The 14,145-nt window shown below is 43.2% G+C and overlaps 1 protein-coding gene across 2 annotated transcripts in view; it reads right to left on the bottom strand.

Annotated features, from left to right (window-relative positions):
- Nucleotides 1–14,145, bottom strand: part of LOC148886349 (cell adhesion molecule DSCAML1-like) — a 60,469-nt gene that overhangs the window by 44,246 nt on the left and 2,078 nt on the right. For both annotated transcript variants that reach the window (XM_089016982.1, XM_089016981.1), the window contains exons 2-3: nt 7,030–7,350; nt 4,280–4,426 (exon numbers count right to left, since the gene is read on the bottom strand). In XM_089016982.1, coding sequence (XP_088873108.1) covers nt 4,280–4,426; nt 7,030–7,350 — 468 coding nt within the window. The remainder of the gene's footprint in view (nt 1–4,279; nt 4,427–7,029; nt 7,351–14,145) is intronic.

Genomic DNA, 14,145 nt, shown 5'->3' with positions numbered 1-14,145 from the left:
ACTGCTCCCTCCTGCCTGCTTTTTAGGATCCACAACCACCATCACCACCTTGCAAACCCTGACAAGCCCAATTCGCAGCCTCGATAAGTGAAAGCAATCCACGGTATTTGAATCATTTATGGTTGGGATTCAGGAGGACATTTTTGAAGGACAAAATGGTGTTCATAACAGCGCACATGCCAAAGCAACAACAACAACGACATTAAAGCTTTTTTTCCCATTTCTGGTCTTACGACAGATTTACCCGTTCCACGACTGTATGTGTATGAAATGACTGCGCCAGTAAGTAAACAAAGGCAAACTGCACGGAAGGTGGATTAGATGAAGCATAGTTGGGCATCTTCAGTGGGCCATCCGAGTGGCCGTAGCCATCTGCCAGTCCAGTCTGGATGCATCGGAGCCACTCATTAGCTCGCTGCTGGTTGTTTTGACAGCTTAAATCCGTGCTCATGGGGTGCTTTAAGTTTTATTATTATTATTTTAATGCTCATCCACAAACTTTTCATCTCTCTGTCACTACTCCAACACTCCTGCTTCAGATCAGTACTCCAATTTGCCGTCCCCTATTTTCTCATGTGGGCGCACTTGCACAAGACTTCACAGCACGGGGATGGTACCGGGGAACTAGGTCAGTCTGTATGCACCCCTCCCCTTCTCAAACCCCCTTAAAATGTTCTGGCTGTACATGAAAGTGGGACACATGCATACACACATTAATATACCGACACAGGCACACACACACAAACAGATGGGGAACATGTGCGACTGTCAGAATGGAACCGGTTGGGATGCAGAGGGCAAGGCTGCATCCTGTTATGTCATCTACTCAAAGAGGGACCAATACGGATTATGATGCTGGAGGCCTCCGCTCATGCCACAGGTAGCAAGTGAAGACATGACTTGGATTCAGCGCATCACCTGAGCATCTCATTTTATATCTAAATATGTCAGACGAGTCTGCTTTATCTCCTATTTGGAAAAGAGAGCAAACCGGCTATCTCTTAAAGGTCAACCGAGACCATTTTTTTGTTTCCTAACTGGCATCAGAAAAAAGTTTTATAGCATCTAAAATATCCAAAACACGCAGGCAGATATTTTTTGTCAAATGCAAAACATCAATAAACATGACTTAAAGTGTCCCAAAACTGCCACAAATTCAGCTCAGAAATTAAGCGAGATTAAGAAAGTCACACCCCCTTGTTCGTGACGTCACGCCAAGATACACCGTTACAAACTGCCCTGCTCAAGAATCAAAACAATGGCTTCAGAGAGTTCAGATTCGGAGAAGATCCTTTCTTGTTACTCATCCAGTTATGAATGTGATTCAAATAGTTCTGAAGAGGAAAGCATAAATGTTTGCAATTGATTCAAGAAGTCTTTCCGCATCAATTCGAGCCGTCTGGACTCCAATGTAGCGTCCCAGAAAATGCATAAGATGGCGCACAAGCTCTGTTGGAAATGGGCTGATTTGTCTGCTGGGAATTTGTGTCAACTTAACACCTTCTTTATGCGTTTTACTGCATTAGGGAGTCTTGGTGCAACACAACGATTCACCATCGCGTTATTTATGTAGTTTTCCTTCTAATTTCGTGATCAACACGGTGTTTTCAGATGAAAAAAAGTGCCCAAAATGCATTGGGTGTCGCTTTGTCGGTCAGGGGCGTTCCGAATGTGACGTCACGTCAGGCATCATCAACTCGAAAACAAGACTTCCTGAATATTCAGCGAGAGTCTTAAAACGTAAAATATCGCTATATGCCGTGGAATCTTTGTAAAATGCGCTCAGTAGAAGTCATTTGAAGTGATTTTACAAATTATGGATGCAACTTGTGAGGCCTCAGGGAATTCCATAAACATTTTGGATTACCCTCGTCAGCGAACTGTTCGCTGACGAAGCCTCTTGGATAGGAGGCGAAACGTCCGAAACCTTCACTTTTGTACAGATGACGGCTGAAGAAACCTTCTCATCGAACTGTTCAAAATACAACGCAATACATTCACATTGGTTAATATAGCGTTTTACCAACAGCTGAAGCTGGAACAAAAGCACTAACATGGAAAAAAAGGGAACTGCTGCTCCCTCGTGGAAGGGAAAAAAATATTGCCAGAGGTCTAGTCAGCGCTTTATCGGCAGAAAAACCAAAATCCGAACAAATTCAGGAATGACACTCTACGTCATATTTTCAATTCCCAAATAAATTTGTGAATGGCCGTGAATGAGAAAAGCTTTTAAATTATTTGTATTTAAAACCTTGAAATGTTTCAATAGATTTTCGCCCATCTTGGGTGGGTTTGAAACGTAAACCTGGGAAAAATGGGGTTTCATTCAGATGTATGTGAAAGGGGTGGTGGTGCTAGTGATTCGTTCCCACACCCATTTCCTCCTCAACCACTCAGACAGCTACCTCGGATGAGCAGAAGGAACAATATTTTGGATTTGAATCGACAACCTATGGGTGCATTTGTACCCTTGTAGATTTAGCGTTTGAACCTTTTTGGCACAAGGCACACAGACAGTCCTCTCAGATTTTTAACCCATGCAGATACAGGGGCTGGAGAAAAATGTCAGGTGTAATGTGTGATAGAAGGTATAAAACAGTGGTGAGACCAGCCATGATGTTTGGACTGGAGACAGTGCCACTGAAGAAAAGACAGGAAGCAGAGCTGGAGATAGCAGAGCTGAAGATGTTGAGGTTTTCTTTGGGAGTGACCAGGTTGGATAGGATCAGGAATGAGTACATTAGAGGGACAACTCATGTTAGAGGCTTTGGAGAGAAAGTCAGAGAAGCCACACTGAGATGGTTTGGACACTGCATAGGAGAGAGAATGACTATATCGGGAGAAGGATGCTGAGCCTTCAACTGCCAGGCAGGAGACCGAGAGGAAGACCGAAGAGGTTTATGGATGTTGTCAAAGAGGACATGAAATAGCTGGTGTGAGAAAGAGGATGCACAAAACCGGGTTAGATGGAGGACATTGATTCGCTGTGGCAACCCCTGAAGGGAAAAGCCGAAAGGAAAAGAAGAAGAAGATACCCAAACATTGCTAAAAAAGTCCAACAGATCCTGTCAAACCAATCCAAAATGTTTATGGAATTCCCTGAAAGTGAGGGTATTGTAACAGTTTTCCCAAATAACAGGTGACTGCGTTCATCTGCCGCATGGATTTCATTTTCGATCGGCATAAGCAGATAAATGGGGTCAAGGTTGAGGGGCTTCCAGCGTTTGCGCATTCTACCGCTCGTACAGAGGCCAGTGCCGAGCTCAATGAGCAGCTCATCATGTTCAGCATCTGATCTTCACACTCACTGCTCATCAAGTGACCTATATACCCATACGCACAGCAGCCTTGTGACGCGCTACGCCCAGCCAAACGAACCAAAAGCGCAAAGCGTCAACATACACAACAAAGTCTTGTTATCAAGATGTGTGTCAAATCAAACTAATGAAGTCAACCAAACATGTCATCGCATACATGGAAATGTTAAAAGTGGATAAAAAAATGACATAGGAGCTGATTCTACACAAAGCAGCATATCTCATGTACAAATTATTGTTTATTTTTTTGCTATTGAATGAAAACTGCTGGTCCGCACGTCAAGTGCTAAACAAAAGGCCGATGCCTGTTTATGAAGCATAATGTTGGACTTTGCATACGTCAGATTAAAAAAAAAACACCATCTGCCAGAACCTGAGGCCATTCTTGCCCTACTACCCTCTTTGCTTCATTTTCCTTTCCTCAGAGCTCTTCAACATCGGAGATACACATATTGTAGACCCACAAATTGTTCAAGATCCTTGATATGACGTGCGTACGATGCCGTTTCAATCGGGATATTCCAATTGTCACGCATACCTGAGTCTCTATGCACGCTTGTTAACACGTTATTCCAAATGTAAATTTAGTCACCGTCTCTAATTGGAGCTCCATTGAAGTCAATGGCGTAATAGTAAGACCAAGAAGACAAGTAGGATGTCAATTACAGTTAATGTCAAGATTTGACATTTGTGTCGTATCTAATGAGATGTAAACATTACCGGTAACCGTGAAAAGCAAACGTACACCCAAAGGAGACCAAAGGCGAGACAGAGGATGGGAGGGGTTCAAGCTGGAAGGAGGTAGAAGGCCAAGTCAGTGATCCAGAACAGCGAGCAGACAGAAGACGCAAAAGTCAACATACGTCAACTGTCACGCAACAACGCCACCTCAATAAAAACGCAAACCGCTTTTGAAAATGACACCCAAAACATTTCAGCCATGATAGAAAAATAAGTCTTACCTGGAACGATAGAAACCGTGTCTCTCTCCCAGGATACGACACTGACATATTCCTGCACGGCTGTGGGAATGAGGCACTTGAACACAGCTACGTTGCCCCGCATCGACCGCTGGTCCGCCACCCGTACAGTGTAGGGCTCCCTGAAAACTACACACACACACACACACACACACACACACACACATACAGACTCAAAATACCGTCTGTGAGTTACTTTAAAGTATGTCAATATCAATCGAGTGATGCTATTTTGATAGTGTGACAGTAAATGGAAGGGGAACATAAACAAAATGCAGACTACACCCTAACTAGCCCACAGAGGACTAAGACAGAGACCGTGGCTAGCTCAGTAGCTCGACTAAAAAAAAAAAAAAAAAAAGAGTGTTGAATTTACTCAATTTCTTTTCCTCAAGTGGTTGCGCACACACACACAAAAACAGGTCGAACAAAATTGAAAGCTTCCGTCGCTGAGAACCTTGCCATCCCACCACAGCACGTTTCAAGAATACAGCATCCGAATATTTATCTTGCTCCCATAACTAAAATAAGGACCAACTTGTGTTTACCTCATTAAATACACTCCAGAGCTCTTTCATCAATTACCACAGCATGCTGTATATTTTCTGTGGAATTTATTGGCTCCTTCTTGAGCTTTGTTTGAATGTGTCTCATCCCGTGTTGGCGATTGACATAAACACAGCTATCTTGCATGAAACAAAATAATCACTTGTTGATGTTATTTTATTAGCAATGCAATGTTATCATGATGTGTATATCCAGAACTTTTGAAAAATCAGACATTTTGGATTTGATTGGATTAACCTTTATTTGTCATGCAGTGGAGAACATTTACATTTCACAGCCGCTAAATTATGAGGAAGAGGAAAGAAAGAAGTAGAAAAGCAAAATACAGGAGCTGCTGGAAAGGCAGCCAATCTCGTGGCGCCATGTTGAAGTCAACACAAAGACTCATATAGCCATTCAATCTTAAGCACAGGAGAGGATTCAAGACTACTTTTCACCAGTGGATCAAGGACATCATGGTGGAATTTGCACGTCTGCAACAAGGTAAATGTTGAAGGCAAACATGAAGCTGTAATATCCATTGCAGAAGAGATGGTCTCTCATCTCCTGTCCTGCGTAAATCCGCTTCAATTCCAAGCAGTGACAGATCAACATACGCATCGGCGCTCTGCTTTTCTTCTCATCGCGGGCTCCTAAAGTCATGCATCCATCCAGTCGCAGACTGTCCAACAGCACCAACCTTTCCGCTGAGCAAAGTGGGGCACCGAAAATGCTGCCCATTATGGGCGCAAAAAAGCAAAATCGCCAGAGAGTTGTCCAGCAATGACAGTCAAATGGCACAGACATTCCTCCCAATCAAAAACAGTGCTGGCATATTTGTGCTGCCGAAAAGGCGCAACCGCTCAGCACAGTCTCCTCCTTGATGAAAGTTGTGGCCAAAAATGCTGAAAAACAATCCATATCCATTCCACATGACGCCCAACAACACAAAGTGACAAAAGAAAACACAAAAACAACAAAAAAAGAAAGGCTCGTGAGAGCACTTGCTGACAGCTGCCTACTCGGGCGCCATCTTGGACTTCTGGATCGGGGGAAAGAGATTGTCCGTTTTCGTAAACTGTGTTTTTCTTTCCCCTGCAACGTTGGTGAATGAGCTTCATTAGCTAAATCAAAAAATGCGTCTGCAACCCGTTCAAGAGTTGCCAGGGCCCAACAGAGTCGGCTGGCTTCAGGATGTTTGGTTCATGCTAATCCCTTGTCTACTGCAGCCGGGCTTTTGGGTCATGTGGGAATGAAGGCAACACCCGGCCGGCATGCAGCTCAGGGCCCTGGCTCAAATCCGCAACTTGACGCTAGCATTAGTATTAGAGTGAATATGAGTATTAGTATTAGAGCAGAATATGAAAGCAGATGTTGACGGCAGGAGGCACGGGGGGAGGAACCGACTGGCCTGAATGAACCAAAGAGAACAGACGCAGCGCAACTACTATGTCACCCAGATTTACTCCGCCGGTGATCTGAGGTTACTCTTTGTCGAGTAATTTCAGTCGCTTCTTTCTAAAGCTCGATTGCTCTACGGCCAGAGGACTACATGCCCGAAATGTGCTATTTTACAAGAGATGAGGTTTGACTTAAAGCGAAATTACACCGTCTAATCAATGAAAAGCACCAATTCCAGTTGTTAATGAGAGTTAATTAAAGAAGTGTGCTGTGGCTATATTTAGTTTGACACGGGAACGCAATACGGAGAACCTAGGCAGGAGAGGGAATAAATGACAGCAGAGATGCAGCTTTTGGTACTATTTTCTAAAAATAGACTAATTTCTATCTCTGCCCATCAAATCGCTGAACGCTTTGCCGCAAAGACCAAATACAAAAAAAGTTTTTGTTTTTCTAATCCATTGGCAGTTCACACTCAAATCTCTTGTGACATCTTTTTGATGCCATTTGTGACTTCAGTCGGTATTGGGTAGGTAGGTGTCCTTTGTTTCGTATGGACTTGGTCGGGGGTGTCCAAATCCGGTCCTAGAGGGCAACTGTCTTCCATGTTTCATAATTGTCCTATGATCGACTCAAAATGTGGACAACCCTGTTCTAGGTCAATCTGCATTTGGGGTCAGACAGACTAGTTTGGGTACAGGTGATCCTGTGAGTGTGAGTGCTTATCGTTTCTTTTTTCAACCTTTCTCAGATACTTTGATGACTCATTGACCTGAGTGACTCACCAGCTTTGATGCGGATGTTGGGGCTGCGGATCTTGCCCGCTTGGTTCTCGGCAGTGCAGAAGTAGTCGTTGTCATGGATGTAGCTATTGTAGGCGGAGGGCGAGAACGGGTACAGCTGCAACGTGCCATTGGCGTACACGTGACGGATGTGGGGCACGTCATAGATGTCGTCGCCGGTAGCCAGGTACCAGCGCAGGATGGCACTGGGGGTGCCCCCTGCTGGACAGGGTAGGGACACCCCCACCGAGCTGGAGTAGGTTACCCTCTGCAGGGAGGCATTCACAAAGTACAGCCGGGTAGAGCCCACATCCTCACTGTGTACTGAAAGGGCAAACAGAAAAGGCGACATCAGGCCCAGGTGCGGGGTGATAACAATGCCGTATTCAAAGGTCGGGAACGTCCTTCAAATTCATTGCAAAATAAATCAGAAACATCCAGCTGCAAACATCAGTCATGTGATGTGGAAAGCCAGGGATTTGGGCTAAAGCCTCTGGTGAATAAGGTGGATGGGCAGAGGGAGGAGCCCGCTACCTCGATCCAGTCGAACCAACAAAGAGAGAACGCTGATGATAGGTTATGTGATTGGAATTTCTATGTCAGACGCAGATTTAAATCGTTTTAATCTCCTTACATATTTAACATACACACAGGCGCGCACATAGACACACACAACACTGATGAAACACATACAGAGAAAGAAGGGTTGACTTGAGAAAGGGGGTTGGAGGACTGCACAATTTGGGGTCACCATCGTAAAGATCAGAGGAGGAAAAACTCAGAGGAAGCGCATCCAGCTGTCTTGATCCTATATTTAGGGCGATTCTGATATAGCAGTTCGTGTGTTTTGTTTTTGGGGGGGAATATTTCCCAAATTCAAGCCACGTGTCAATTATTTGGGTCAAAACTGCATTATTGGGCGACAACTCCAAATTGTTAAAACTGTCATATCCCACTTCTTTTGGATGCAATAATAAAAATCACTATTGTTACAGTTGTGTACTTAAATACAGTATAACACTGCTTTTATACCAGACCCTTTCATCTATTCTGGATACATAAAAGTCTGTCTCCACAAGATTAATGTGAGGAACATAAAAGTTGAAGGTAGTTGCCGTAAAAATGTCCCCTCGGTTATGATTTAACCCAAATACGTCTGTGAAAGCAAAAAACGGATGCACTATAACAAAATGGGTGAAACACCTGCTCAACACAAGTGGGTGCTTGTAGATCAACACTGTCTCCTCGCCCATTGAGGGTGACAACTGGGAACTGACTTTACCACCTCGGGATGAAGAAAAACAACAATCGACACTAAAAGTGCAAGTGTAAAGATAAGGAGTGAGAGTGCCCCTAAGCTTGAGATTGATAAAACGGCGCAGAACGTTACAGATGGTATATGAAACGCGACTGGCAGTCCAGTGGTGAGCTGAAAAAAAATTCAGGTCAGACTCCCTCCCCGCTGCAGATTACAGATAATGGCCCCAGAGCATAAAGCCATATTAAAGATTGCAATATCTATAATCTCCCAATGGGGGGAACGGGACTAAAGTAGACGAGTGCGGGGGTCACCCTGAGAGGTTAGGGGGGGATGGGCTCTGGTGGTAGATCATATGCCCAGGGGGGTTGGCACACAAGGCTGGGGAGCACTGATGGAGCAGGAAGTGGAGCAGCAACAAGATCAGAGCAAATTCCCAACACTGAGTCCGTCACGATCACGATCCGGGGCCACCGTTCGGAATCTTTTCGGTGTCTCATGCCTGATTCAAATGATCGGGATTGTTATAAGGTTCCTGCAAAGTTTGCTGATGGGTGGATCATTTGAATCGGGTGTGTTGGAGGAGGGAATCATTTATAGGACAACTGACGCCTCCGGACAAGTTGTGTCCATAATTTGTAAAATCACTTCTACTGATCGTATTTTACAAAGATTCCACAACATGGGGCTATATTTTACATTTTAAGACTCACGCTGAATATTCAGGAAGTCCTGTTTTTGAGTTGGTGACGATTCCTGACGTCACGTCACATCAGGAATGCCCCTGACCGAGAAAGCGACACACAATGCATTTTGGGTACTTTGTTTGGTCTGAAAACTTCGTGTTGATGGCGAAATTAGAAGGAAAACACAAATAACACGATGGTGAATTGTTGTGTGTTGCACCAAGACTCCTATTTGATACGAGTTGACAAATTCCCAGCAGACAAATCAGCCCACTTCCAACCGAGCTTGGGTGCCATCTTGTGCATTTCTCGGATGTTACATTGGAGTCCTGACGGCTAAATTGATATGGAAGGACTTCTTTAATCGATTGCAAACATTTATGCTTTCCTCTTCAGAACTATTTGAATCATATTCATAACTGGAAGAGTAACAAGAAAGCATCTTCTCTGAATCTGAAGCCATTGTTTTGATTCTAGAGCAAGGCACGATGTACTGGCGTGACGTCACGAAAAAAGGGGGCGGGACCTTCTGAAACTGAAACTTTCTGAGGTCATTTTGAAGTAGTTTTGGGACACTAAGTCATTTTTATTGGCGTTTTTATTTGATGAAAAACATCAGCCTGCGTGTTTTGGGTATTTTCAATGCTATAAAACGTTTTTCTGATGTCAGTTAGGAAACAAAAAAATGGTGTTAAAGCAATCCTCGAGGACCAGAGCTGACAACCCTGGCGCTACAACCAAACTCAAAAGTAGTTCTGTCACACTGAAAGAAGAACATGTGTTGTCATGGCGGCGTAGACACTTGAAAACCATGTGGAGATTTTAAAACATTTAAATAAAAAAAACAGCCACGACCAAAAAACAATGCAGTTGGCAGCATCCAGATAAAACATAACAGTAGCCAAGGGAATAAGCTAAATTTAGACCCCCAGAGTCACCAACATGCACACTTTGCCAAAGTGTCTCGGATATCTGAATGTTTAATGGGCTTGGCGGGGAAACAGCAGTTCAAGCATCTTGTCAAAGTGTAAACAGACGTTGGTTGGATAGGAATGGGAGGGAGTGTGTCAGGGACATTTTATCACCTTGACGTGAACACAGAAGGTCAACAGAGAGTTTACCTCAGACACTTTTTATTTTTTGGAGAATGGCTTCACTCTCTCTCTGTCTGTAAAAAGCCTCCCGACTGCTGCGTTCTTGACCAATCACGTGGCACTAACCGACAACTGGGGGCGGGGAATAAAGGACCAAAACAAGCCGGCTGCCATTTTCTTGTTAGGAAAACGGGCTCATTTGCGAACGACACATCACTCATTGTGGCATCTCCGTGTGAATCCCGAAAAATAGTTTGTATGCCAAGGTAAAATATTCATAAATTTAATGTTTGTAAACTGAAAAGTTCGTAAGCCAAGGGGTTCATAAACCGAGGTGCCACTGTATATTACAAAAACGCAAGCAATCATAGAAATTTTAATTTGAACCATAAAATGTTCGGGCTTTGCAAACAGTTTGTCCACAATGCCGCACTCTGACATAACTGTACAACATGAATGACATTTCATATTAGTGTTTCGTTATAGATTGCAGTATTGTAAAATCAAGGTGAATCGTAGTTAGAGAAGCTAACTAAATTATTTGGCTCTTTGCTCATATATAGTAATCCGCCGTTTATCACAGGTAATGGGGACCAAAACCCCCCGCGATAGGTCAAAATCCACAAAGTAGAAAAGATGCACAGCATATCCACATGGCTGTAAATCATGGGATATCGTGCCATCTTTGGTCAACGTCAGCTCTGGGGGGAAAAAAAAAAATCAACCTCCAGCCATGTATAAAAACCTCTGAGTCATTTGGCATTTTTTTCAGAACTTTTTTTTCCCCGCAATGCACTGAACCCGCAATAAATGAACCGCGATGCGGCGGGGGATCACTGTAATCGAATCTTGTTGCATTTTTGCACATTGTGTGCAAGGGTTAGTCAGATCTACAAATTTTCTCTTGGATGTGTTTGACACCCGCCCAACAACTCCCATGCATATCATCAGAGTAAAAATATAATGTAAAAAAAGGATAGGGATGAATACCAAACTGTATAGGGATGGTTTGTTCTTTTACAGTATGTCCCAGTCTTCTGCAGTTTTTTTTCTTGTTGGTGTAACTGAATTGTCTCACAAACAAACAGATTAAGACAACAGTAACATGTGAAAACACGGAAAATTCCAGACTTATTCAAGCCACAATGGACTACCACAAGGGCTGTCAGCGCCACAGCCGCTATTTTATACATCCTGCCGGAGCCTCGCATGAATAAGTATGTTGCCAAGGTAGAAGTCATAACCTATGCAAGGTTTCATCATGCATAATGTAGCTGATCTACGCCTCACCAGGATTGTGTGTGCGCACACAACATCCACGCGGCAGTCATGGGAAGAGGTGGTAACCAATCTCCATGGCCAGCAATGTTTGCACCTTTGTACCCCTGTGCCCAACAGGAGGTGTCATAACGCATGTTTTGCCATTATCTCTATCCATCGACATCACTGATCAATTTGACAGCATTCTTTATTAGATTTGGTGATGGAAGTGGTGGGGATTGGGGGACACAACTCAACCAGATTGAGATGTTTCATTGTCATGGGGTTCGACTGTGAAGTGATTGACGCTGAATCAACAGGCAATGGACTCTATTTTGCATCATGACACGATCAATCGTGTCAGCTGTGTGGCACGATCAATTTATTTAAAAAAAATACAATGCAAAAATCTATCAATCCGGTTTGCAACATATAATTAGAGTTGGGAATATTGCAACATGGCCTCATCCATGTTGTGCATTTGTTTATGGGACATGGGACCTTCCCGCAGTTAATTAGTCGATTGTTATGCTCATTCCTATTTTACAAACAAACCAAGGTGAATTAAAATGATGCTCAAAGCAGTCGGTGCGCATACAGATTGCTTTCTTGACAATGAAATCAACGACTGGCCCGGCATTCGAAATACAGCTTTTTGTTTCTTTTGCCAGTCTCTGCGCACCGCATACAATTTGGACAACAGAAAATGGGAGGGGAAAAGAACAAACGTATTTTCTGGTGTATAAGGTGCACTCAAAAGGCTTGATTTTCTTCAAAAGATGACCCTATGCTTTATACGCAGGTGCACCTTATATTTGAAGTCATATTGAGTCACACAAGATCTCGCAACTACTGTCAGCAGCCATGACTCCATTTCCCCCAGTAGAAGAAGTCCTGCGTAAGCACAGACTCTACTGCAGCGCCTTATTATGCTGTGTGCCTTATATACATAATATATGTAATTATATACTTGCACAACTTTTGTCATTCATGCACCTTATAGTCCGGTGCACCTTATAAATGGAAAAAAAGTTTGAAAATACACCATTTATTGGGGGTGCACATTATACCCCAGTGCGCCTTATAAAATACGGGAATTGTTTTTTTACTTGACAGCGTTTTAATTTCACAGTTTTTTATGTTAGTTATTTCCTCAGTTTGGTTAACTACAATAACTTTTAAATACAATTGTATTTTTCTTGATATTTTTTGGGGGGGAGTGGTGCGAGGGGCTGGATTGGATTAATGGCATTCGAAAAGGAAAATGATATTATATATTATATTTGAAAAAGTTTTAGATATTTATATATTATATTTGGAAAAGTTTTGTCATTTATTGAAGGTGCGTCTTATACTCTGGTGTGCCTTATACACCGGAAAATACTGTAATTATTGTTTTCTTTTTTTATTTCATCATTTTCCTTTCACATTTTTTGATGTTAGTTATTTCCCCAGTTTTGTTTAATTACAATAACTTTGAGATGCAGTTGGATTTTTTTTTGATAATTTGGGGGTGTTGCGAGGGGCTGGCATCCAAATTCATTCAAAAAGGAAAATCATATAAATTATATTTGAAAAACAATTTCTGTATTATATTTGGGAAACTTGTCATTCATTGAAGGTACGCTTTATACTCCGTTACGCCTTATAGGTGGAAAAAGTTTGAAAATGCACGACACATTGGGGGTGCGCCTTATACTCCGGTGTGCCTTATACATCGAAATATACGGTAACTTCTGATTGTGTGGTTTCGACAAATGATGTGCAAGGGCAAGGCTGTGGATGATGTGTGGCAAACCCAAATGGAGTGGGGCAAAGTGGACAGACACTGTCAGAAGGGGTGTGAATTGGATATTGGGGGATGTCAAGAAATAAAGGTAGGTGGAAGGTTGGAGATAATCCTCAAGGGTCTCGTGTAAGTCGGTGGATGGTGGGAGGGGAATGTGGTTGGGGCTACATCTAATCAACGGAGGGATATCACAGTTCCCACCTACTGTCTTTCTGCACACCTTGTCCCCAACAATCTGCCCCCCCACACACCCCCACCCTCATCACCCCACTAAGCCACCCCAGGCCTGTGCTGTGTCAGTAAAAAAAAAAAGTATGCTCCTTCAGCAGTCCCTTGGGTCCTGCCCCCCTCTCACATCAAAGCAGCCAGTTTCTCTCCTAATGTGAATATCAAATCTGCGGATCACAAGTCTCAGCACAGTCTGCATAAATGGCCCCTCCCCCCAACCTTTAATTCTGCCTAGTGATGAGGGAAAGAGGGAGGGGAGTTGCTGTGAGAGGAGGAAACGTGATGGGAGGGAGCGATGAAGAGGGACATGGAACAAAAACAACCACTTGCTTCACAGATTTGACATTTGCAGAATTCATCTCTGCAAAAGGATGCGGGTCGCGTAATAATTTAAATTGTGTTGCTGAACTTGGTTGTAATGGCAAGTTCATTTTGCTTTAAATTTGATTGGTGATCTGAGCATGGATTCACGCAGTGACAGTCTTTGACATGTCAACTTTGCAGCAGGGTTCAGCTAATTTTGGTTTGTCCGCTGAAAGCCACCTAACTGACAGTTGTGTTGATAATTAACTCGATCACTGCCATTCCCGAATGTATTCAGGAATTGAAAATATGACGTAGAGCGTCATTCATGAATTAGTTTGTTTTCTTTTTTCTTGCTTGGATGCCGATAAAGCACTGGCCAGACCTCTGGCAGTGTTTTTCCCTTCCACAGGGGGGCATAATTTTCCTTTTTTTTCCATGTTACCGCTTTGTTGCGGCTTCAGCTGTTAAAGCGCTATATAAACCAATATGTACAGTGAG

The sequence above is a fragment of the Hippocampus bargibanti genome, linkage group LG16 (assembly GCF_051943395.1).
Source record: "Hippocampus bargibanti isolate YZ-2025 linkage group LG16, ASM5194339v1, whole genome shotgun sequence".
NCBI classification, from domain to species: domain Eukaryota; kingdom Metazoa; phylum Chordata; class Actinopteri; order Syngnathiformes; family Syngnathidae; genus Hippocampus; species Hippocampus bargibanti.
Note: the sequence above shows the minus strand (reverse complement) of the source record. Positions and strands in the feature narration are given on the sequence as shown.